Source organism: Megalops cyprinoides, chromosome 13, assembly GCF_013368585.1.
Source record: "Megalops cyprinoides isolate fMegCyp1 chromosome 13, fMegCyp1.pri, whole genome shotgun sequence".
NCBI classification, from domain to species: domain Eukaryota; kingdom Metazoa; phylum Chordata; class Actinopteri; order Elopiformes; family Megalopidae; genus Megalops; species Megalops cyprinoides.
The window spans coordinates 3,598,484-3,620,000 of record NC_050595.1 but is presented as its reverse complement, the minus strand read 5'-3'; the positions used below and the strand labels follow the sequence as shown (position 1 = coordinate 3,620,000).

The 21,517-nt window shown below is 53.7% G+C and overlaps 2 protein-coding genes across 4 annotated transcripts in view; one reads left to right on the top strand and one right to left on the bottom strand.

The window, feature by feature from the left end:
- ccdc102a (coiled-coil domain containing 102A) overlaps positions 1-21,517 on the top strand; it is a 69,340-nt gene that overhangs the window by 11,596 nt on the left and 36,227 nt on the right. The window contains exons 2-3 of one of the 3 annotated variants that reach the window (XM_036544610.1): positions 5,737-5,776; positions 20,439-21,183. In XM_036544610.1, coding sequence (XP_036400503.1) covers positions 20,527-21,183 — 657 coding nt within the window. In that variant the 5' untranslated portion in view covers positions 5,737-5,776; positions 20,439-20,526. Of the gene's footprint in view, positions 1-2,574; positions 2,639-5,736; positions 5,777-20,438; positions 21,184-21,517 lie in introns of those variants that run through there. The other 2 variants (XM_036544611.1, XM_036544609.1) reach the window with 2 other exon arrangements.
- LOC118788241 (histidine-rich glycoprotein-like) lies at positions 11,949-13,447 on the bottom strand. Its single transcript, XM_036544197.1, has 2 exons — positions 13,268-13,447; positions 11,949-12,827 (listed from the first exon to the last, which is right to left on the bottom strand). Exons 1-2 carry the CDS (start codon positions 13,445-13,447, stop codon positions 11,949-11,951), a joined length of 1,059 nt encoding a protein of 352 aa, XP_036400090.1.

The following is a 21,517-nucleotide window of genomic DNA, read 5'->3' as shown; positions in this document are numbered from 1 at the left end:
GAGTGAGTCAGTCCACAGGAATGAATGGCGCTGTGCTCAAACATTCCGCTGTCCAGTCACCTTGTCTCTCAGCCTGATTGGCCCCTGAGGGCAGGGGGAGGGGCCTCTGAAACTTCCTGTTGTCTCAGCCTGATAGATTGAGCTGAACTGCAAGAGTGTGCAGCCAGACAGCGAGCCGGCCTCACCTACAGCTCCTTTCACGGTGACACGTTACCACGGGAACAGAGCTGGGCCTGATCATATTCATGTGTGCACCCCCCACCCCCCCGGAGTGTGTTTACCGGAAAGTCCCAGCATGCCATTGGGCTTCTTTCAGATGAGTAAGGGGAGTCTGTGAGTGTTTCATGTGGTCTGGATCTGTGTGATTCAATGAAGAGCCCTGGAAGCTGAAGATCCTCCTCGCTCCAGAGGCTCTGTTGCGTGGGAGGTTGATTGCTCTGGCCTGCATCCAGCCTTGCCTGGGTATCTTCTCTGGTGTTACAAAAAATCCTCAAGTCATCGTAAGAGCATGTGTGTGCACAAACTCACTGTGGGTCCTTCCTGGGCCAGTCAGGTGACCGTGAGACCTGCGGCAGAGCTGAAAAATCTGAAATCTTTTTTTTTTTGTTTTGTTTTTTTTGTTTTGTTTTTGTTGGGAGGGGTGTGGAATTCGGTTTTGTAATTGCGCTCGCTGAGATTTTGAGTTGATTATAAGGGAGCCGCGTGAGGCAGTGTTCTGAAAAAACATTCCTGTACAGACGGTTCGAGCCCTTTCAGACTCCACTCTGCTGCTGGCACAGGCCCACTGGTTTCACTTAAATCTCTGCTTTTCATATTGAATCCATTTCTGTGCAGAAACCTGAAACAAGGCAGCAGCGGAAAGACAGAAGCTTTCCCTGATCTGAGCACGGACTGTCGCACCCGTGCCTGCACCCGTGCCTGCACAAACATGTGGGAGCTAGTGGGCGCACACACACACATACACACGCACACGCACACTCACAGAGTAACTACCCTGAGCAGGACATGGTATTTTCAATCACAAGAGGAATTGCATTCAGAACCACCTCCGGGAACAGTGGACAGCATGGCTGTAGAACACATGTGCCTTCTGCCGGCCTGATGGAACCTCTGGGGGAATGGAATTTATAAAACCATGGCGATGGAACCTACCTAGACTGTCAAATTCAGGAAGGTAGCTAGACCTTTCCAAAAAGGCTGTTCCACAGCAATCGCCAAGTTAGCGTCCTAAATGCCAACTCTGACCTGCTCCAAACCCAACCCTGCCCTCGGCCTCTAACCTTTACCCTCAAGCTTTTACCCAAACCCTAGCCTGACCCTAAACACTGACCCCTCTCAGTCCTGTGGTTGGGCTTTCACTGAAAGGGAAATGGAGATATATGGAGAGGCTCTCCAGTGTGATAGGAGATGTTGAACACTGCCAAAAACAGTAACTCTTTTGTTTAAACCTAACCCTAACCCTGAATGTGTCTGTGCACACTGTTATATTTACACAAAAGAGATGTACTGCTGTCAAGCTGAATTTAATGTGTCTGGTCTGAGAAATTCAGACTGCGGTAAGCCATGGTTTGGACTGTTCTTACACAGCTTTACCACATGCAGTACCACTGCAGAGACCATCTAGAAAGACCTCCCATCTGTGGACCAGATCGCTTGGATGAGGCTGCTTTTTTCGGGTGAAATTTTCCCCTTCACGTTTGTTAGCAGCACCCCTCCAAGGCCGTCCCCTTGCATTTAAAGCACCGCCTCTGTTAAATTTCCAAAACGCTGAAATTTTCATACATGAACCGCACGATTTTTCTGACATTTCTTAACCACCCTCTTGGATAATACTTCACACATGGACTGATGCCAAGGGGTTTTTTTTGGAGTGACGCGCAGTATATCAGGGGATTGGATTATTTATCAACCAAAATCCGACAATTAAGGGGATCTTGGCTTGACTCTGAGTCACCAAAGAGCCGGGGTGAGGAGGTGGGAGGGAGGGGGTGAGGGGCAGATGCAGCCTTACTCTATTGCAGGATGGGGAGAGGGGTGTCCTGAGCAGATGTTCCTGTGAAAGACTTTATTGCCCTCATTGCAGAGATGCTTTATGGGCAAGAACTGGGAGGGAGGCCTTTCAGAGAGAGGGAGAGAGAGGGAGAGACAGAGGGACAAGCAGTTTCCCCATACTCCAGTTCTCACTCAGCACCTGCCAGAGACAAGAGGGAGAAAGCTAGAGAGAGAGAGAGAGAGAGAGAAGGAGAAGGAGAGAGAGAGAAGGAGAAGGAGAGAGAGGTGGGAAGTGGAAACAGGAGGGGAGGGAGAGAGAGGGACAGGTGGAGTTATCCTGTACTCCAGTTCTCACTCAGCACCTAAGACAGGAGGGAAAGAGAGCTGGAGGAGAACTGAGAGGAGGAGTGAGAGAGTGGGGGATGAGAGAGAGAGGGAAGGAGCTGGTTAAAAGAGAGGACGTTTTGGAGGGGAAAGAGGAGGAGAGGAAAGAGGAGTGAGAGGCACACAGTGAGAAGAGGAATTGAAAGTGCTGTAGTGCGCGGGGGAAAGGAGAGCAGTCAGGAGGAGAGAGAGAGAGGAAGACAAGATCGGGAAACGAGAGTGACGAGAGGGAGTCAGGCAGACGGAGCGTTCCAGGTAAGAGGTAAGCTGCGGCCACCTGTGTCTCCAGCGGCTTGTGAGAGCCGGTGGCGGTGCTTTGATTCCGGGCGGGTTTCGTACTGCACGCTCTCACTTTCCCCTGTCAGGAAGGACGGAAGGCTGCAGCTGTGCAGTGTGACTTCCTGTGCGAGCCTGTGTCATATTGCATTCGCGAGTGTTGCTTTCAGTTGGTGTGTGTTGCCATAATGTGGCAATTGATGCCTTATGGTAGGTTTTGAATCCTCGTGGTACAGCGTTGACTCATGTTTTTGCTTGTTGTCATACCCTGGCAGTCGTGCCAGTCTTCGGCATTTGTTGCCGTGTGTTAGGGAAATGAACGGTCGTGTGTGTGCGTTACTTGGTGGTGGTTCTGTCAACGCATGTTCACATTCCATTGTCGTGCTCGTGAGGTGTGTTTGACAGGACGAAAGCATGCCGCGTCTTGCGTTAATGTCAGACGGCAGGATGGAAAATACTCCTTTCCTCAGCCCAGCAGGAGTGACTGAGTGATGAGTGTGTGTGTGGAATGGCTTTTAATTACTGTCTGGGACGCAGCATCAGAAATTGGAAAATGGATTTCGCTTGGAGACTCTCTGCATCCTAATCAGGTATTGAACAGGCCGGAGTATTGGCAGGTTCCTGCTGATATGATGCATTCTCAGTGCATTCTTCCAGAGAGAGTTCAAACAGGGTTAGCATAGTTAGCAGAGTGATTCTGTCCCAGTGTTGCTGATCACTGAAAAAGTGCATTTCTTCTTTGAGTACAAGTTGTTCTGTGGTCAATATGTGTGAGATGCTGGAGGTATGTATTCTGTGGTCAGTATGTGAGATGCTGGAGGTGTTTTCTGTGAGTCAGTGTGTGTGAGATGCTGGAGGTGTGTATTCTGTGGTCAGTATGTGAGATGCTGGAGGTGTGTGTTCTGTGAGTCAGTGTGTGTGAGATGCTGGAGGTGTGTATTCTGTGGTCAGTATGTGAGATGCTGGAGGTGTGTGTTGTGTGAGTCAGTATGTGTGAGATGCTGGAGGTGTGTGTTGTGTGAGTCAGGTGTGTGAGATGCTGGAGGTGTGTGTTGTGTGAGTCAGGTGTGTGAGATGCTGGAGGTGTGTGTTGTGTGAGTCAGGTGTGTGAGATGCTGGAGGTGTGTGTTGTGTGAGTCAGGTGTGTGAGATGCTGGAGGTGTGTGTTGTGTGAGTCAGGTGTGTGAGATGCTGGAGGTGTGTGTTGTGTGAGTCAGTGTGGTGCAGCACACAGCTTTCTTGTTTAGTTTTGTTTTGAAACTGTGGATTCTCTTTTAGTGGGTATTGAATTCCAGTTCCCTGAGGCCTTGACCTTGAATGCTGTTTGTCCAAAATTCTTCCTGAATTGTACCGTACAGTCACCTCTAACTGAGGCCCTTGTCTCCCAGACTTTGTCCCTTGAAAGCGATAAACATCTGTTTAGTGGAGGAAGTGCCAGATCGTGAGTAACCTCAGGCAAGCATCTGGAAAAATCTAAAACTGTCAAAGGTGAACAAGTTATACTTCTTCACAATTTTACAGTGATGGTTACTGCTAGGCTTTTTGTTGCATTTTTAAGGTTTGTCTGTAGGAGCTTTTTAATGGTTTACGTGTGGTTGCTCCTCGGCAGGTTGGATGGCGGTGTACCCGCGGCGGAGCTCGGCCCCGGTGTGGCCGGATCGTATCGGCGCTAATCTGATTTGGGCTCGGAATGAAGTGCAGGAGCGGCAGTGCCACGGTGGGGGGTGCTCTGTGGGAGCTCTTTTAAAGGAGAGTGGGGGTGGTTGGGGGGCAGGGAGGGGGTTTCCCTGATAGTTTGACTGATTGATAGGTGAGCTCCCTCAGGATGGCTGGTGGCTGATGTTTCGTGTACCCCCCCCACCCCCCCACCCCACCCCAATTTGGTCCCCTTTCTTCCTGGCTCGGGACAGCTGCTGGAGTCTCTCCCCCCCCCCCCCCCCCCCCCCCCCCATGGTTTTAATTCCTCAGTCTCCTTCCTTTGTTTTATTAGAGGCAGTGATACGGGCCCTCTCCGGGCCCCCAGGGCCGGCTAATGCATCCTGTATGTGTCTGTGAGGGAGGACGCTCAGTAATGCCTCACACAGCACCGGGAGAAGCGTATCTTTTCATCTTTTAACGTCTCCTGCTGTTCGTGATTAAGCTCCGCTCGGTGATTCCTAACCTCCCACCCCCCCTCTGGCCACATCTCTTTCTCCACCTGTGGTGTAGAAGACTGTAGGAGACTGGGTCATGTGACAGTGGTGCAGTCATGTGACCTGGCCTTGTGCGGAAGTCGTAAAGAAGAGTTAAGAGTCCGCTGAAGTGCAGCGTCAGTGAGGAGGAATGAGTCTGATGGTGATTAGCTTTATGGGAGGAATTTTCCCCCTCGTCAGGACTGGCTGCTTCAGCGACGGCCTGTCCATCACTCCTCATGTCCCGCCTTGTACCCATCACCCCACTGCTGCTTCCTGCTTCTCCTACTTCCTGCGTCACCTGCTTCTCCTACATCCTGCTTCACCTGCTTCTCCTACTTCCTGCTTCACCTGCTTCTCCTACTTCCTGCTTCACCTGCTTCTCCTACTTCCTTCTTCACCTGCTTCTCTTGCTTTGCCTGCTTCCTGCTTCCTGGTTCCTGGGTCTCTGTTGTTCTTGCATACTGGAGAACAGAGTGGTGCTGGCAGGAAGGTTTATGATGTTTATTAAAATGCAAAACAAGCCTTTAGTCAAACAGTTTATCCTGTGAGGTCCCGGGGGGGAAGGCCCTATATCACACACGTCAGGGGCTGCGTCAAAGAGATGTGTGGGTTTCTGTGGGAAGGAGGTGGAGGAGAGGGTGTCTCCCACACTCACTCTTAGCCTCATTCATCCTAAATTTTTCTGTCTGTCACACTCACACACACACACACACACACACACACACACACACACACACACTGATCTCTATCACACCTACCCAGGTCAGGGCTGTGTTTCTCTCGTGCTGAAGAGAGAGTGCCCGGGTGTGATTTTTACCTCTGAATGATTCGTGAGCAGAAGACGCAGCTGGTGTTGAGTTGGACTGCAGTCTGTGTCACTGAAGTGTCCTCTTTGTACTCTTTTTGGCAGTGTGGCGCGCGACCTCTGAGGTTCGCCCTGAATCCAGCAGGTAAACTGCAAGAGATGCCTGAGAAGAGCTTGAGGCAAGAGTGGATCTGCAATCTGCAGTGGGGGTGGGGGTGGGGAGGGGGGGGCATCTCTGTCCTGTGATTTATACCTGAGGCAGTATATCGCAGTATGATGGACTGCCTCAGTGTTTTACTGCTCCGGACAGCGGAGGGAGAGAGAGCGTTAGGGACTGCGCTTTCTGCTTCTCTGACTCATACAAACACACAGTTTGCCTCCTTGCTTGATTTGTTAAAAAAAACGGGATGCTGTGGGTGCCGTCATAACTGCAAGCGGCCTTTCGCATTGTAGCATAGTGCCCCACTTCCTCTCCAAAGCGAACAGCGGTTGATCAAGCTCACCGCAGGGTTTTGAAGATGTGAGGCCAGTCAGAGTTCTGCTGTGCCTGTGTGAGTGTGCCCTAACCCCCCCCCCCCCCCCCCCCCTTTCCCGGAGACGGAGATGGTCAGAGGGCAGCAGACTCCTGTGGCCCTGGCCGCTGATTGTTGGAGCGCACAGTAAATCAGGATCCTGTCCCACGTTGCACTGTGTGGAGGGGGAACAGGCTGACCCCCATGGCTGTAAATATCCTCGGTCTGTTTTATTTATGAAGAACCTCTGCCATCTGCTCTGCGCACAAAAGGCTGATCTCTCCCCCCTCTCTCTGTCTCTGGTTCTACTTCTCTCTGTCCCTCCCTTTCTAAACTCTGACTCCTCTCTGTCCCCCTCTTCTGCCAGGTTCCACCAATGGGGTTAGAGTGGGCGGGGTTTTAGAGGCTCATGTGGCGGTGGGTGTGGTTTCTGGGGCTCCAGACCTGGCTGGTGCGGCGGGCACATTGTGGGCACGGCTGGCGTTGTGTGAAGACGCCGTGCGTTTCCACGGCGATCGTCTCCCGTCTCTGCAGCAGTGCACCCTGGGACTCCGCAGACGCCGTGCCGTTCTCGCGGGTTTAAACCTGAAGAGGCACAGCAGATGCTCAGCAGGTGTGGGGGATTTCGTTCGCGGGTTGCCAGTTTGTGCTTTAATGAGCGCTCCTTCCTCTGCGGCTAATTAGGCTGTTTATTTGGTGCGCCTGGCCAGCGCGGGGCGTGCTGTTTACGCATCCCTGCTGAGCGCGCTCACTGTAGCCGCAGCAGCACGGCTGTTTGTGTGGATCTCATCAAAATCGTCTCCGAGTTGAAAATCATTCCCAGTTTAATCAATAACGGCTGTCATGCAGTTAGCGGATTTTTCAGATGGGGTCGCGACCTCCGCTGTTAGTTACCTCTAAAGTAGCGCTTTTGTTTGTGTGTGTTGTAACGTCTTCGTTTGCCAGCACGCCACGGCTTCTGGGCTTGGTGACAGACCTGGCCAGCTGGTCAGAGATCCCGGTTCTGTTTCAGTTTAAAATGTGGCAGTCTAAACGAGGAGTACAAAAACGATGGAGTTATGAAACATCTGAGAGTGATGTGTCACCCTCCTGTCCCAGCAGGCCTTGGGGCGGGGCCCTTGGTCTTTGACAGTGTGACTCAGTCTCAGGGCGGGCGGTCCCGGCTGTCTGTGAGAGGTGCATGCTGGGAAGGCTGGGGTGTTGATTGAGAGCCCGTTTTTTTCCCCCTCAGTGGAGCAGGGGCAGATTTACGGGCGGGACCCTGACAGCGCGTCCCTTAAGGGGTAGCGGGGGGATTTTCAGTATGCAAGAAAATCCTCAACAGGAAGCCCTTCACTTGCCTCTCGAAACACTCTCACACACTCTCTCCGTCTCCCTCCCTCGTTCTCTCTCCCTCCCTCGTTCTCTCTCCCTCCCTCGTTCTCTCTCCCTCCCTCGTTCTCTCTCTCCCTCCCTCGTTCTCTCTCTCCCACCCTCGTTCTCTCTCCCTCTCTCTCTCCCTCCCTCGTTCTGTCTCTCGTCCTTGCTCTCTCTCCCTTGTTTTCTCTCTTCCTTGCGCTCTCTCTCATTCACTCTCCCGCTCTCCTTCCCTCTCTTACTCTCTTTCTCTTCCACATGCTCTCTCTCCTCCTCTCCCTGTCTCTCCTCTACACTCTTCTTTTTCTACCTTTGTCTCTCTTCCCTCTTCCTCTGCTTTCCCGCTCTTCTCTCCTCCTCCACCCGCCTCTCTTTTTCCCAGCAGCCCCTGGGTGTGTGAGAGGAGAGGGGAGCAGGGACTGGTGCGTGTTGGGGTGCAGTAACAGTGCTGAGGGGGCAGCCCGGATCCCTGTTCCCGCCCCGCACCTGCTCTGGAGCGGTCCCAGGACTGCATGGGCGTGCGGGGGGGATGAGTGATGTCCCCCCTCAGAGCCCCGGCGGGGCGGGGCTGAAACGAGAGAGCGGGGGCTCTGTCACGCTTCCCAGCAGGCCGTGGGGCCTCTGTTTGTGTTGGAGACGCTGGCGGATCGGGTCTGTTAGTGTTTAAATCCGTCCACTTGGGTGGGAGTCTCTGTGTCTGTGTGTGGGCGTGTCTGTTGTCTGTCCTTGTTTGTGTGGGTCTGTCATTATGTTTGTGAGTGCCTGAGGGCACACAGTTTGGTCTGTCAGATTTTTCCGAGTGTCTGTGGTTTTGGGGTTTGTGGGGTGTCCAGGCTTCTACTCCCTGACTGTCTGTCTCCACCCAGGGAGGGTTCTGATTGGCCACCCTGTTCTGCAGCAGGGCAGTGGTGGCGGTGGTCACATGACCTGTAGTTTGAATGGGCCCTGCTTGACTCTGCGTCCTCCTGCCTCTTCTCCTTGTCTTTCTCCCTCTCAAGACTTCAGACCTGCAGTTAAAATTCAAGCGCGTAGCGCAGTGTCACAGGGGCGCGGGTCACAGTGTACGTGCTCGGAAAGCGTGAGGGTCTGAGGTGAGAGAGCAGAGAGTGCAGGCGGCTGGTGAGTCACAGCGTGTCGCTGCAGTTCAGACAGGGCCTGTGTCACAGGTGGCTGTTTACCTCATGGCTCTCAGAGGCATTTAATTAGAGGACAGACTGTAACTCCGGGACTTGCAGTTTCACCTAGCACTGTGCTATTTCATGCTGACAGCGTCGGTGGTGTCAGGGAGGTCTGTGCAGATTAACAGAGTAACGGAGTAAATTAACAGCTCCATCGGCTGCTGCTCACCTTCTGTCTCTCCTGTGGTTTTTACACGGATGCTCTCCCCTGATAGCCATTGTGTCTTTCTTTTTCAACGGATCTCTCAGCGGCTTGTGGTTGTGGTCGACGGATGACGACATCATTGGATGGCCACTTCTCATTGGTCGGCAGCAGCCTCTCTTGTAAGACCGGCTCATGAAACGCCGCCGCGGGGGAAAGTGCGGTCTGAATGACCTGAGCTGGCAGGAGCTGAGAGGCAGCTCGTAGGTGCTCACAATGGTGCTCATTGTGGCCTGTAAGCACCTTAATCCAGTGCACGGGTTCAGCGGTAATCGTGAGGCTTTTGCGCAGAGCTGTGTGTTTTAGGCTGTGTGTTTTAGGCCTTGCTTCGGCTCCCCCTCTGCCACCTGTTCCTGCAGTAGCGGCAGGCTGTAGAGAGGGGACATATGTGCAGTGGGCAGGCGGTCACTGGGAGGAAGGACCTTTATGACCCTCACTGTGGCCTGGTGACCTGCAGCTGACCCACACTTTGGCCTGTGGACCAGCCCCAACCCCCATTCTATTATTGTGCCCCCAGCGGAGTGTGTGTGAGAGAGAGAGAAGTTAGTATGTGCATGGTATGGGTGTATGTATGTGTGTGTGAGTGTGTGAGTGTGTGAGTGTGTGAGTGTGTGAGTGTGTGAGTGTGTGTGTGTGTGTGTGTGTGTGTGTGTGTGTGAGAGAGAGATGCTCTTGGGGTGCATGGCAGTCCAGTATAGTTGCGGGGCCAAAGTGTGCGACTCTGAAATGCACCCCCTACCCCCACCCTGCTTTGTGACCCTCTTCACTTCAGTACTCGCTCTCAGATTCTGAGGGGTGTGATGCTGAAATCCCACCCCCCTTCCTAATGTTCGGCTCCAGGCTCCCACTTTAGGAAGTACTCAGAATTCCTCTGGTGGAAAGAGATGTGGAAATCTCACTTCCAGAAAGCGCAGATTATGGCCAGCAAAAACATACTGAGTTGAGTAGGTTAAGATGCGCGATGCGCTGTAACGTAGTGTGTGGTGTATTGGCTGTGACTCTCCTCTGCTGTTTGCACTTTCTCCTGTTACTTCAGTAAATGTCCTGGGAGCAGTCGTGGTTTCTACATTAATTCACAGATTAATTCACACACACACACACACACACACGGACTAGTGCACAGAACTGTGGTTCCCCATCCTTATATGGTGCCTCTCCTAGGCCTTATATTTTTATACAAGATATAAAGAAAAAAATTTGTGTGTGTGTGTGTGTTTTCATGCCTTTTGCAGGGAACACTAATCTGGCAGCCTCTTCCTCCCCTGAAGCAGAGAGAGAAGCAGAGAAAGGCATCTATATATCACACACAAATGTTGTCTTTCAGAGTGTTGAATATTAATATATATGTATGTATGTGTAAAATATAAATGTTTTGTAATTAAAGTTTTAAGCGGTGGGTGTAACAGGCATCGAGTTTACACAGCTCAGTGCGGCGGTGTGTCAGCAGACAGCGCTACAGATGAGGCTTTCATGTGAGTGTGTCTTCTTCATATCTCTATCTGATGATCGGTGGAGTGATCTCTGCTCGTCTCCGCCTGCGATCTCCTGTCAGCTGCAGCGACGCGGTGATGTGGTGATGCAGCGCCCCGCCGCGCTTTGAAGTGCGCTGGGGTTCGAGCTCCCCCTCCCCGCGCTCTGCGCCTCACTCTCGCGTTTCGGCTCATGCAGACGGCAGAGGCAGGGGAGCGGATCGCGCCCCACTGAGGGGAGGAGGAAAGGGGATGAGAGTGGGTTTCCTCCTCGTCTGGAGCGCCGCGTGGTTTTCAGACGGTGTGTGAACCGCTCCGGCGGGGGCGGCTGGGGGAAAAGTAATGGCTATGCCGGGGTCACCGAGGAGACGGGGGGGGGGGGGGGGGGGGGGGGGGTATGAAGACCGTTTAAAAGAGAGGGACTTCCCCTCTCTCTGCCCTTCTGTCTATCTCTCTGTCTCGCTCTTTCTCTCTTTATCTCTGTTTCTCTCCGTCTTTGTCTTTCACTCTCTCAACCCCCCCCCCCCCCCCGCCGTTTTTAAACACGCCTCTTGCAGAATGTATTTCACTGCTGGAGATAGCGGTGGCAGCCCTGTCTCATAGCTCTCCTGTCCATTATCTTCCGATTTCCGTGGGCTTTATTGGCATTTACTGCTTTCAGTTACTGCCAGAGCAGTACATGCAGTGTGTGTTGTTTGAACATCAGAGAGCAGTGGAATGAATGTGTGCAGAGGCTGGTTTGTTCTGCTGTCTCTCTCTCTCTCTCTCTCTCTCTCTCGCTTTCATGGCAGAACATGCTGTTCTCTGACAGCGTTCATCATGCCGACGGTGGAGGGTCTCTGGAGACAGACAAAACTCCTCACGGAGCGGGGATTTCAGGAAGTGCATATCTGACCTCTGAGTGGATCCGGTCTTATCAGACAGAGAGAGGCTGCTTTAGAGGCCGTTTCCAGTGTAGTCAGAAGCACCGAGAGAGGCTGCTCTCCGTGCAAACTGAAGCACAAAAAGAGGCTCTTTCCAGAGGCTGATTTCTGTGCAAACAGAAGCACCGAGAAGCTGATTAGAGGCTGTTTCTCGAGGCTGATCTCTGTGGAACCTGAAGCATTAGGAGGGTGTTTTGTGGCTGCCTTTCGAGGCTCTTGCACATGGAAACAAAAAGGGCCAGACCTTGTTCAGAGCTCGCCCGGCACGGACCTTGGTTTTGACAAGCAGCCAAAGCAATGATGTCATCCCTGCCCTGTCAAAGCGAGCGATGTCACTCTCGCTGGGAGATGACGTCACCTTCCTGCATTCCCTGGCCCCCGCCCCGTCGTGCCTGGAGGGCAGGGGTCAGCCTGGGCTCGCCCTCTCTCTCACAGGGTGGGTTATCAGGAGCCCGTCAGAACCGGGACGAGTGGGAATGCAGCTCAGAGATCCGGGAGTGCAGGGTTAGGGTTAGCCCATTCCTCCTGGAGATGCCACACAGATCCATGTGACACGTCACCTCTGTCATCTCTCCACACCTTGAGGAGGAGCCGTCAGCTCCCTCTGACGGAGTGCCCCCCTGGAGCCCGCCCCCCTGGAGACCACCCTGCTAGAGATCGCCTTGTTCGTGACCTTCTCACTGGTAGCCATCTTGGTAGTGACCGTGCTGGTAGACCGTCTTACTAGAGTCCTTATGGCATCTGTCTTGCTGGTGACTGTCGTGGTAGTGACCGTTCTGCTTGTGATTGTTGTGGTAGTGACCGTTGTGCTGGTGACTGTCGCGGTAGTGAACGTTCTGCTGGTGACTGTCGTGGTAGTGACCGTTGTGCTGGTGACTGTCGCGGTAGTGACCGTTGTGCTGGTGACTGTCGTGGTAGTGACCGTTGTGCTGGTGACTGTCGTGGTAGTGACCGTTCTGCTGGTGACTGTCGTGGTAGTGACCGTTGTGCTGGTGGCTGTCGTGGTAGTGACCGTTCTGCTGGTGACTGTCGTGGTAGTGACCGTTCTGCTGGTGACTGTCGTGGTAGTGACCGTTGTGCTGGTGGCTGTCGTGGTAGTGACCGTTGTGCTGGTGGCTGTCGCGGTAGTGACCGTTGTGCTGGTGACTGTCGTGGTAGTGACCGTTGTGCTGGTGACTGTCGTGGTAGTGACCGTTGTGCTGGTGGCTGTCGTGGTAGTGACCGTTCTGCTGGTGACTGTCGTGGTAGTGACCGTTCTGCTGGTGACTGTCGTGGTAGTGACCGTTGTGCTGGTGACTGTCGTGGTAGTGACCGTTGTGCTGGTGGCTGTCGCGGTAGTGACCGTTCTGCTTGTGATTGTTGTGGTAGTGACCGTTGTGCTGGTGACTGTCGCGGTAGTGACCGTTGTGCTGGTGACTGTCGCGGTAGTGACCGTTGTGCTGGTGACTGTCGCGGTAGTGACCGTTGTGCTGGTGACTGTCGCGGTAGTGACCGTTGTGCTGGTGGCTGTCGCGGTAGTGACCGTTGTGCTGGTGACTGTTGTGGTAGTGACCGTTCTGCTTGTGGTTGTTGTGGTAGTGACCGTTGTGCTGCTGACTGCTCTGTCTCTATAGTGACTCCCTGGCTGCTTCTCCTGGATCTCAGCCCCGCAGGCCCACTGCTGTATTTCCTCTGCTCGTTATGTGCTTCACCCAGCGCTGCGTTACATCACCAAGACCCTGCACGTCGTGTCTTCCCAACGAAACACTGTATTTATTGGAGCCATTAAGTTGATTAGTGCCCCTCAGGGGCCCAACATCACCGCCCCGCTGAGATCCATTGGCCATATTGCATGTGTGGAAGTCCCACTTCCAAACCACAGCTCTGAGGAGCTCTCTCACGCCCCCTGCTGGCTGCTGTCAGCCCTCTGATTGGAGGAGACGTGGCTGCAGTGGCGAATGAGGTTTGAGCGGGCAGAAGACGAGGCGGCCGGGCTGATCCGCGCCCTCTCTCTCACCCTCTCTGTGTGGGCTGGTCGTGTTCTGGTGCTGCAGATGCCAGACAAGCCCCAGGACCCGGGAGTCTGGAACGGTTCTGCTGCTTTCCGCGAGACCGTGCCCCTCATCCGTCTCTCGGGCCGCCCCGGGGCCCGGCGGTGCTGGTCTGACCCGTCTGGGCTCCTGCAGCTGGTGTGCATATCCGAGGGAATTTCCCCCGGAGAGATGCGGCTATTTATAGAGCCGTTTCATTTCTGGGATCACTCAACCCACGATACCACTGTCCTGGAACGGGTTTCAGGAAGATGGCAAACACATTTTTCTTTCTGTCTTACTCTCTTTCTCTCTCTCTTTTTTTAACTGTTGTGTTCTGTCCTGTGTCTTGCTGTTTCCTCTCTGTCTGCCTTTGTTTCCTTTTTATGAAATCAGATTTTATTTTTGTCTTGTGGTTGTTATGTTGCCGTTTGTCAGTTGTTTGTGTTGGTCTGTCTCTCTCTCTGTTTCACAGGTGGATTTTGGGTCTGTTTTAGGAGCCATTGAGGTGAATAGAACTGCCAGATGCCACTGGAGAGGGTGGCAGTGTAGCATAGCGGTAAGGAGCAGGGCTCCTAAGCCAAAGGATGGCGGTTCGATTCTCTGCTGGGGCACTGCTTCTGTACCCTTTGGCAAGGTGCTCTACCCACAGTTGCCCCAGTAAATATCCAGCCTTGTAAATGGATAACATGTAAAAATTGTAACCTATTTAAGTCACTGCGTCTGCTGAATGACAGGAAGGTAATGTAGTGTAATGTAATGTAGTGAGAGAGGAGAGGGTACTCACACTGCAGAGGAGGCGGGGCCACCAATGGAAGGGGGTGGGGCTAGGGAAAGGGAAATGACATCATCTCTGTCGGCGAGTGTTCCAGGTGCTGCCCCACCCCCTCTGAGAGAGTGATTCAGCGGCCCCCTCCTCTGGGGGTGGGGGAGTCAGACACATTCCTAACCTTCCCGCTGCACCCTGGGACTCAGATGAGTGGTCACCCCTTCCACGCTGTGCTTGCACTGTGTATCTAGTGTTGGTATATTTAAATATGTAATTAAATGTATTTCAGTTTAAAGGAGCTTTTGGGATTGTCAGTCAGAAATCCCCCAAAAAGCAGTGGTAGCCCATCTGATTTCTGTGGGGTACAGAGAGACCCCAGTGCTCAGGCCGCCAGGTTGTGCCTCTGAAGGCGGTTGTGGTCTGTGAGCTGCGTGGTCATCTCCACCCCAAACCAGCCCCTTCTCTTTTTTTTTTGAGCTTGCCCTGGGCGATCTCTCGCCATGGGGCGACATGCCACGAGCTGGCGGCTTATCACAGGGCGAGAGGACTGATCTCGCCCGCGTGGGGGTACGGGAGAGTCGAGACTGCAGGAACACACGGCCTGGTCTCTCCCGAGGGGTGTACGATTCCCCTTATTACTGTAAACATTTCATCTCTTAAATCATTAAAAACACTGCTTTTTAAATGTTTATAGTGCAGCAGCCAATTTTTCCATAAGTCTCAACAGATGGTTTTTCATCTGAGTTCAGTTCTGAATTAAACACGTTTTTTTTTTTAAAACTATGCAATGTTTCTGTGATGTTTCTGGAGAAACACGCAATATTGGGTCTGCACCTTCATTAGGGAGAGCGAGTGTCTGTATGTCAGCCACCGAGTGCTGTATTTGGTCAGTGTCAGTCTTCCGAAGCAGATGTGTTCTTCTGTTTTAAACGAGCAGATTCCACTCACTGAAAGCCGTAGCATTTCAGTTTTAATTAGTCACCATTATCATTCAGCGTCGCAGCAACAATACAGACACAGACACAACAGTCTTCAGCCAGTAGAAAACAGGTCCTGTCGACTCGTGTGTGAGGCTGAATGCCACCATAACCACCACCTCTGCACATAGAGGAAACGCACACAGCCTGTTCTCACACACACACACACACACACACACGCAGACACACACACACACACACACACACACACACACGCAGACACACACACACACACACACACGCAGACACACACACACACACGCACGCACACGCAGACACACACACAGACACACACACACAGACACACACACACAGACACAGACACAGACACAGACAGACACAGACAGACACAGACAGACACAGACAGACACAGACAGACACACAGACACACAGACACACAGACACACACGCGCACACACGCGCACACACGCGCACACACGCGCACACACAGACAGACACAGACACAGACAGACACAGACAGACACAGACAGACACACAGACACGCACGCGCACGCGCACACACACACACACACACACACACACACACACACACGCAGACACACAGAGGGACCGTGTGTGTGTGTGTGTGTGTGTGTGTGCATGCACACGTCGATCTCTCACCTCCCCCTCATGACCTCTCTGTTCTCGGAGATGGTGAAAACACTGCGTCTGAACGCTGTCTTTTTTCCCATCTCTCCTCTTTCTGTCTCTCTCTCCCCTTCCTACTCCCTCCTTCCCACACTACTCCACCCCCTCTCTCCTTTCTTTCTCCCTGCTCTCCACCCCATCCCCAGCTTTTCCTGCTTGGAGATAGAGAGAGGAAATAGGAAGTAGAGTGGGGGTCTCCAGATGGCGTGTTTCTGGTCTTTACTGTCTGTGAGAATGTGTGTGCGCATGTGCACGTGAATGTGTGTATGTGTGTGTGCGCATGTGCGCGCATGTTTGTGTGTGTGCGTGTGTGTGTGCGCGTGTGTGTGTGTGTGTACCTCAGTGTGATTTGGGGTTTGGTATGCAGACCTGGATGTGGTTCACAGTGTTCTCAGCTCCATGCATTGGGGAGCTTGTACCATGGAAAGCCCCCCCCCCCCCAATTCCCTGCCCCTCTAGAGCTCCTGAGAGAGCCCCCTGCCCTGTTTGTACAAAGGGTGTGGGGGGCTCTTTATTTTTCCCCAGTTACAGGGTGCCAGCGGTACATTCGATACCCCGATTTGGCACCATTATTGCCCCCCCCCCCCCCACCCCCCTGGTTTCAGCGGAATGGGCATAAGAACAGGACCCTTTTGTGTTTCCTTGCTCTTCCCCTCTCTCTCGCTTAGGGGTGCTGGGGGGTGGAGCAGTTCTACTCAGACCATCCTCTTCTCGCTCACTCTCTCTGCCCTGCGGGGGGGGGGGGGGAGGGGGCTGTGGGGTAGAGGTTTATTTACACAGACGAGTGGGGAGGAGTGTCTAAGCACCCCGTCCTGGTGGGTGCCGAGGCTCATGGACGCGGGAATGTTGGGGTGTCCCGAAATGGAGGTGCTGGATGCAAAGGGAAAATAACTGTGGGGGTTGGGGTTGACGTACCCATAAAGACCACATGAACTGCAGCTCACACAGAGGACACAGGAAGTAAGTAAGTAAGTAAGTGCTCTGATGGAGGGGTTTGTGTGGAGCATTGGGGGGGGAGGGGGGGTAGATGCCCTGGAGAACCCTGCTGGAACATGGGCAGTGTTGCGGATTAGAGGATTGGGGATTGGATAAGCCCCACCCCCCGGCCCCCTGCTGCCAGAGGAAGTTGGGCTGGATTTCCACAAAGGCCTGACATGGGCGGGACCTCTCCACGTAGGGCGGGGCCTGTTTCTGGAATAATAATCTGGGTATTCCCCTCAGAGTGATGTCTTTAGCACATTTTGGCGGTTTGTGTTTTCCCTGTATGTTAATGCGTATTAAACGCAGCCCAGGGCCACTGGCACTGCTCCTGTCTATTGTGTAGTTAATGAAACCGAAGAGACGTTAGGGCTGATAGAGTCTGCGTGTGTGTGTGTGTGTGTGTGTGTGTGTGTGTGTGTGTGTGTCATGCCTTCTGCAGGGAGCACTAATCTGGCAGCCCCTCTTCCTCCCCTGAAGCAGAGAGAGTTAGAGCGTAGGCAGGCCGTAAATAAAGCAGGAGTCTTCCCCATACACACACTCCTCACCCTGACTGGATCAGAAACCGGGAAGCAGCAGCCAGGCTGATTAAAGCATTCCCTCCTCAGGGCTTACATTCAGGAGGGTGTGTGAAACTGTAGCTCTATAATCCTTTAATCATTCAGACCAGAGCGACCCCCACTGCTTTACATGGGTAAGTCACACCTTCTCTGAGCGATGCGGTTATCAGCGTTTAATATTCCAGCCTGTGTGGAACCGACCCCCCACTCCCACCTCCATCGCTCTGCCTCCCGCTGTCTGACCCTGATTCATTTGTGTCTCACTGCTCTTCTCTCTCGCTCTCTCTCTCGCTCGGCCTCACTCACACTCACTCATTTATCTCTCTCTCTCCCTCTGTTTCTGTCTGCCGTTGCTTTTGTGTTATTGTTCTCATCTCTTCATTACCTGCCCCTGTTATGTCTCCCCGTCTCCGCTGTGTCTCACACTTTATCTCTCTTCTTCGCTCTCTTTCTCTGTACCTCTCTGTAACTGTCGGTCAGCCTCACCATACTCTCACCATTTCTCTCTCCTTCTATCCCTCGCTCTCTCGCTCCCTCTCTTCCTCTCTCTCTCTCTCTCTCTCTCCCTCTCTCTCTCTCTCTCTCTCTCTCCCTCTCTTTCTCTCTCTCTCGCTCCCTCTCTCTCTCTCTCTCTCTCTCTCCCTCTCTCTCTCGCTGTGTTTCTCTGTTTCCAATTGTCTTTGTTCTCTTCATTACCTGCCCCTATACTGTCCATCTCTGTCTCCCCTGAGAGTCACACTCTCTCTCTTATTCTCTCTTCAACCCCCCCCCCCCCCCCCCCCCCCGCCGTCTCCCCGCAGAATCCGGCGTGGATGCGCGGTCGGTTCGGCGGTGTTGCCATGGCGTCGGGCAGAGACCCGGTCTGACCCGACGCTGCCTCGGCCTGCCCTCCCACGGCGTGTCTGTTCCCTCGTCAGACCTCAGACGGCAGCCTGGGTTTGCAGAAGAAGCAGCCAGAGTCACAGAGCTGCAGCGGGTTTGCCTGCGCTTGAAGTCAGAAGCGCCGCCGTGATGCGTGGGGGGGGGTGGGGGGGGGACGTTAGCGTATGTAGGTCAGACGGAGCCCTCTCTCTCCGCAGGTAGAGTTTCAGGTGTTCCAGAAAGGCAGCACCTCGCAGTCTGCGTCACTCGACAGCGCCGGAGTTAACCTAACGAGCACGTCCCACGCCGCGTGACTGCTGACCTGTCACCCGGACGCTGCCGGAGTGAGCCGCTCACATGTGGTCTGTGCTGCCGTTTCTGTGGCTTCGTTACGTGCTCTCTGGGCCTTTGTGTTGCTTGCTGTGGATGAGAGCGGCTGTCACATTAACACCCGTGCAGGAGACCGGTCTCTGTTCAGATGATCTGCCGCTCACTGTGGGGCTGATGCGTTCTGTGTGTTTTTGGGGTGCAGGGGGTACAGCAGGGGGTAGGGGTGCAAATGAGGGGGTGAAGTGTTTTATTCCCAAAAAGAGTGTGCAGACATATCCTTAGTGCAGTGATCTGTCTTATTCCTGAGCAAAGTGTCTCATTTTGCTGGATTACCTCTGACCTCTGAACTCCCTGGTTACTTTGATCCTGTGCTTAGTAGACACTCTTACCCATTGAATATGCTAAAATACAGCTGCACAACGGCTGTACCCCTGCTGGGCTGCAAACCCACAACCTTCTGTGGTCTCTGGTATTGTAACCCTCTGTTACGTGTATATAGACAGTCACAGTTTTCCTGAGATGTGGAAGGATCGGTGAATTCTGGCGTGCTTTCTGATGGACCCTCAACAGCAGGCTTTTATTATGCTGTTCATCTGCCCTGCGGTTCATGGCCACTTAAAAGCATTGCTCATTCATGCAGAGGGATTTTTACTGGGGCAATCCTGGCAAATGAGTAACCTGCTTCAAGGACGTGTTACTGGAGTATCACTAGGATCTCACTGTGGGGATTTAACCCCATCACATTCTGGTGGCCATGATTCCACCCAGCTGCCAGGTGTCAGCGAGGCTTCGTGAACCCCAGAATGAGCTCCACCCGTTGCGTTTTCATATGTGATCAGTGGCCTGCTGTTTTTAACCAATCAGTGTTATGCTCTAGTCTGGAGAGCAAAGTACGGTGGTTGGTTGAGACAGATCAGTGATTGGCGGCACATGGTAGGCCCGCCTATGTGTCTGCTGCGTTCCCGTCACCGTGTCCTGGCCGAGGGGCGCACCGTTGGGGACGGCCGTGATGCTGGGGCATGTGGAATTTGGCGTGCTTTGAGGCCCCTGGTGCGGGAGGGGGACGTTTTTGTGACTCCCGTGGCACAGGGGAGGGAGAGACGGCGCGTTTTTGGCAGGGGGTTTGGGAGAGAGGGCTGCGATACGCATCAGAGCGGAGATCAGGGTCCGTTCCAGCTTGTGAAACGGGGGATAAACCTTGACATCGTTTTCGGCGTGCACGAGAGGCAGGAAAGTGCGGGCTGCTAAGGCACCGCGGCTCGAAACGTTTCGCTTTGCGTGTGTCTGCAGCGCGACAAAAACCCACTGCTGCTGCCAATCAGGTCAGAACCAGTCCGGATCCCCGGGCCCGGGCTGCTAATAAAATTTATTTGTTTTATTTATTGTTCTGGAGCAGATGGAATAGTTTATCACACGCACATGAAAGCGACACCGGCAACAGGGGAATTCTTATGAAAAAAAAAAAAAAAAACAAAAAAAACTAATTCTTCACCCAGGGTCCTTGAAGGGCCATTTTCCCTCAAACGCAAAGATACGGATGAATTCATTCTTGTGTGGATGAATTTGTCACTGCTAAAATATTTGTTTTTTTTACTCTTGAGCAGAGAAAACACATTTGTCACCGCTGTGTTTCGGCCCCATGTTTCAGGAAAATTAAATTGAAAATTAAACTCATTGTGGATTTATGGCAACCTTTATACGTCTGTGGCAGAATGCAGAAGTGTTTCAGCAGCTCTCTGTCAGTGATCTGTTTTTCCATTACTGTGGTGCCTGCTGTTGTAGGTGTGTGCTGTTTTCTGTAATTACTCGCGTTCAGGGGAACGCCGCTGCATTCTCAGTGGCTGTCGGAAGCTCCTCTTGGGTGTTTTCAGTGATGAACTGACCGCTTCAGCGATGAACTGAAGCACCTCTGGGTGTTTTCAGCGATGAACTGAAGCACCTCTGGGTGTTTTCAGCGATGAACTGAAGCACCTCTGGGTGTTTTCAGCGATGAACTGACCGCGTTCCTGCTTTGTTGTGATTGTGTTTTCCGCAGGAAGCCCCAGAGCGAAGCGGACCATGGCTTTCTGATAGGGGCCCACTTCCTGTTTCCTGTGTGCGCAGAAGGAAGCATCGGCGCGGCCATGAACCACACCCCCAGCCCCCACATGACCGAGGCCGCCAAGGCGGGGGCGGGCCTTCTGTCCGGGCTGGGCCTGGGGCCCGACCGCATGCGGTCGCCCGACAGCATGACCAACACGCCCAGCCCGCCGGGCGGCACGCCCAACTCCAGCCCCCCGCTGCTGCTGTCGCCCGGCTGCGGGGGGGTGGGGGTGGGGCTGGGGGAGGGGGGGGACTGGGAGAGCCGGGAGGAGCTGCGTCTGAGGGAGCTGGAGGAGGCGCGGGCCCGGGCGGCGCAGATGGAGAAGACCATGCGCTGGTGGTCCGACTGCACCGCCAACTGGCGGGAGAAGTGGAGCAAGGTGCGGGCGGAGCGCAACAAGGCACGGGACGAGGTGCGGCAGCTACGGCAGCGCCTGGACGCCCTCACCAAGGAGCTGACGGGCGTGCGGCGCGAGAGGCAGGAGCTCGCGGGTGAGAACGAGCAGCTGCGGCAGGAGGCTCTGCGTCTCCACGCCGACCGGGCCGCGCCCGCCTCCCCGCCGCCACCTGCCTCGCCCGCCTCGCCCGCCGCCGACGCCAAGCCTCCCTGCGACACCGACACCCCCGGGGAGGGCCCTGGGTCCCCCGAGCAGGAGCCCGTGAGAGACGTGGGCACCGACAAGCCGGACCGGCACAAGGTGGGCAGAGTGAGCGGGCGCTTAGCAACCAGGCGTCTCAAACGTGTAAAACAGGCGAGGGGCGAGTCATTCTACAGGGAAATCTCACCCAGGGATAGTGTTTGGTTGGACCTTCCCTTTGAATTGGTGTGAGTTTGGTGCATCCAGCCACTGTACCCTGGGGTTCACTTGAAAAAATCACTTGATAAACTTACTAAACTTACTAAAGTTATTATTTTATCTCTTGTATTTCCTTAAAATTCAAAATCTGAGTGCATATAGCTTCATTTTAGTTGTGCAGGTGCCCCGCTGACGCTTGTACCATGGGGTGGTTTCAGAAAGGGGAGCTTTGCTT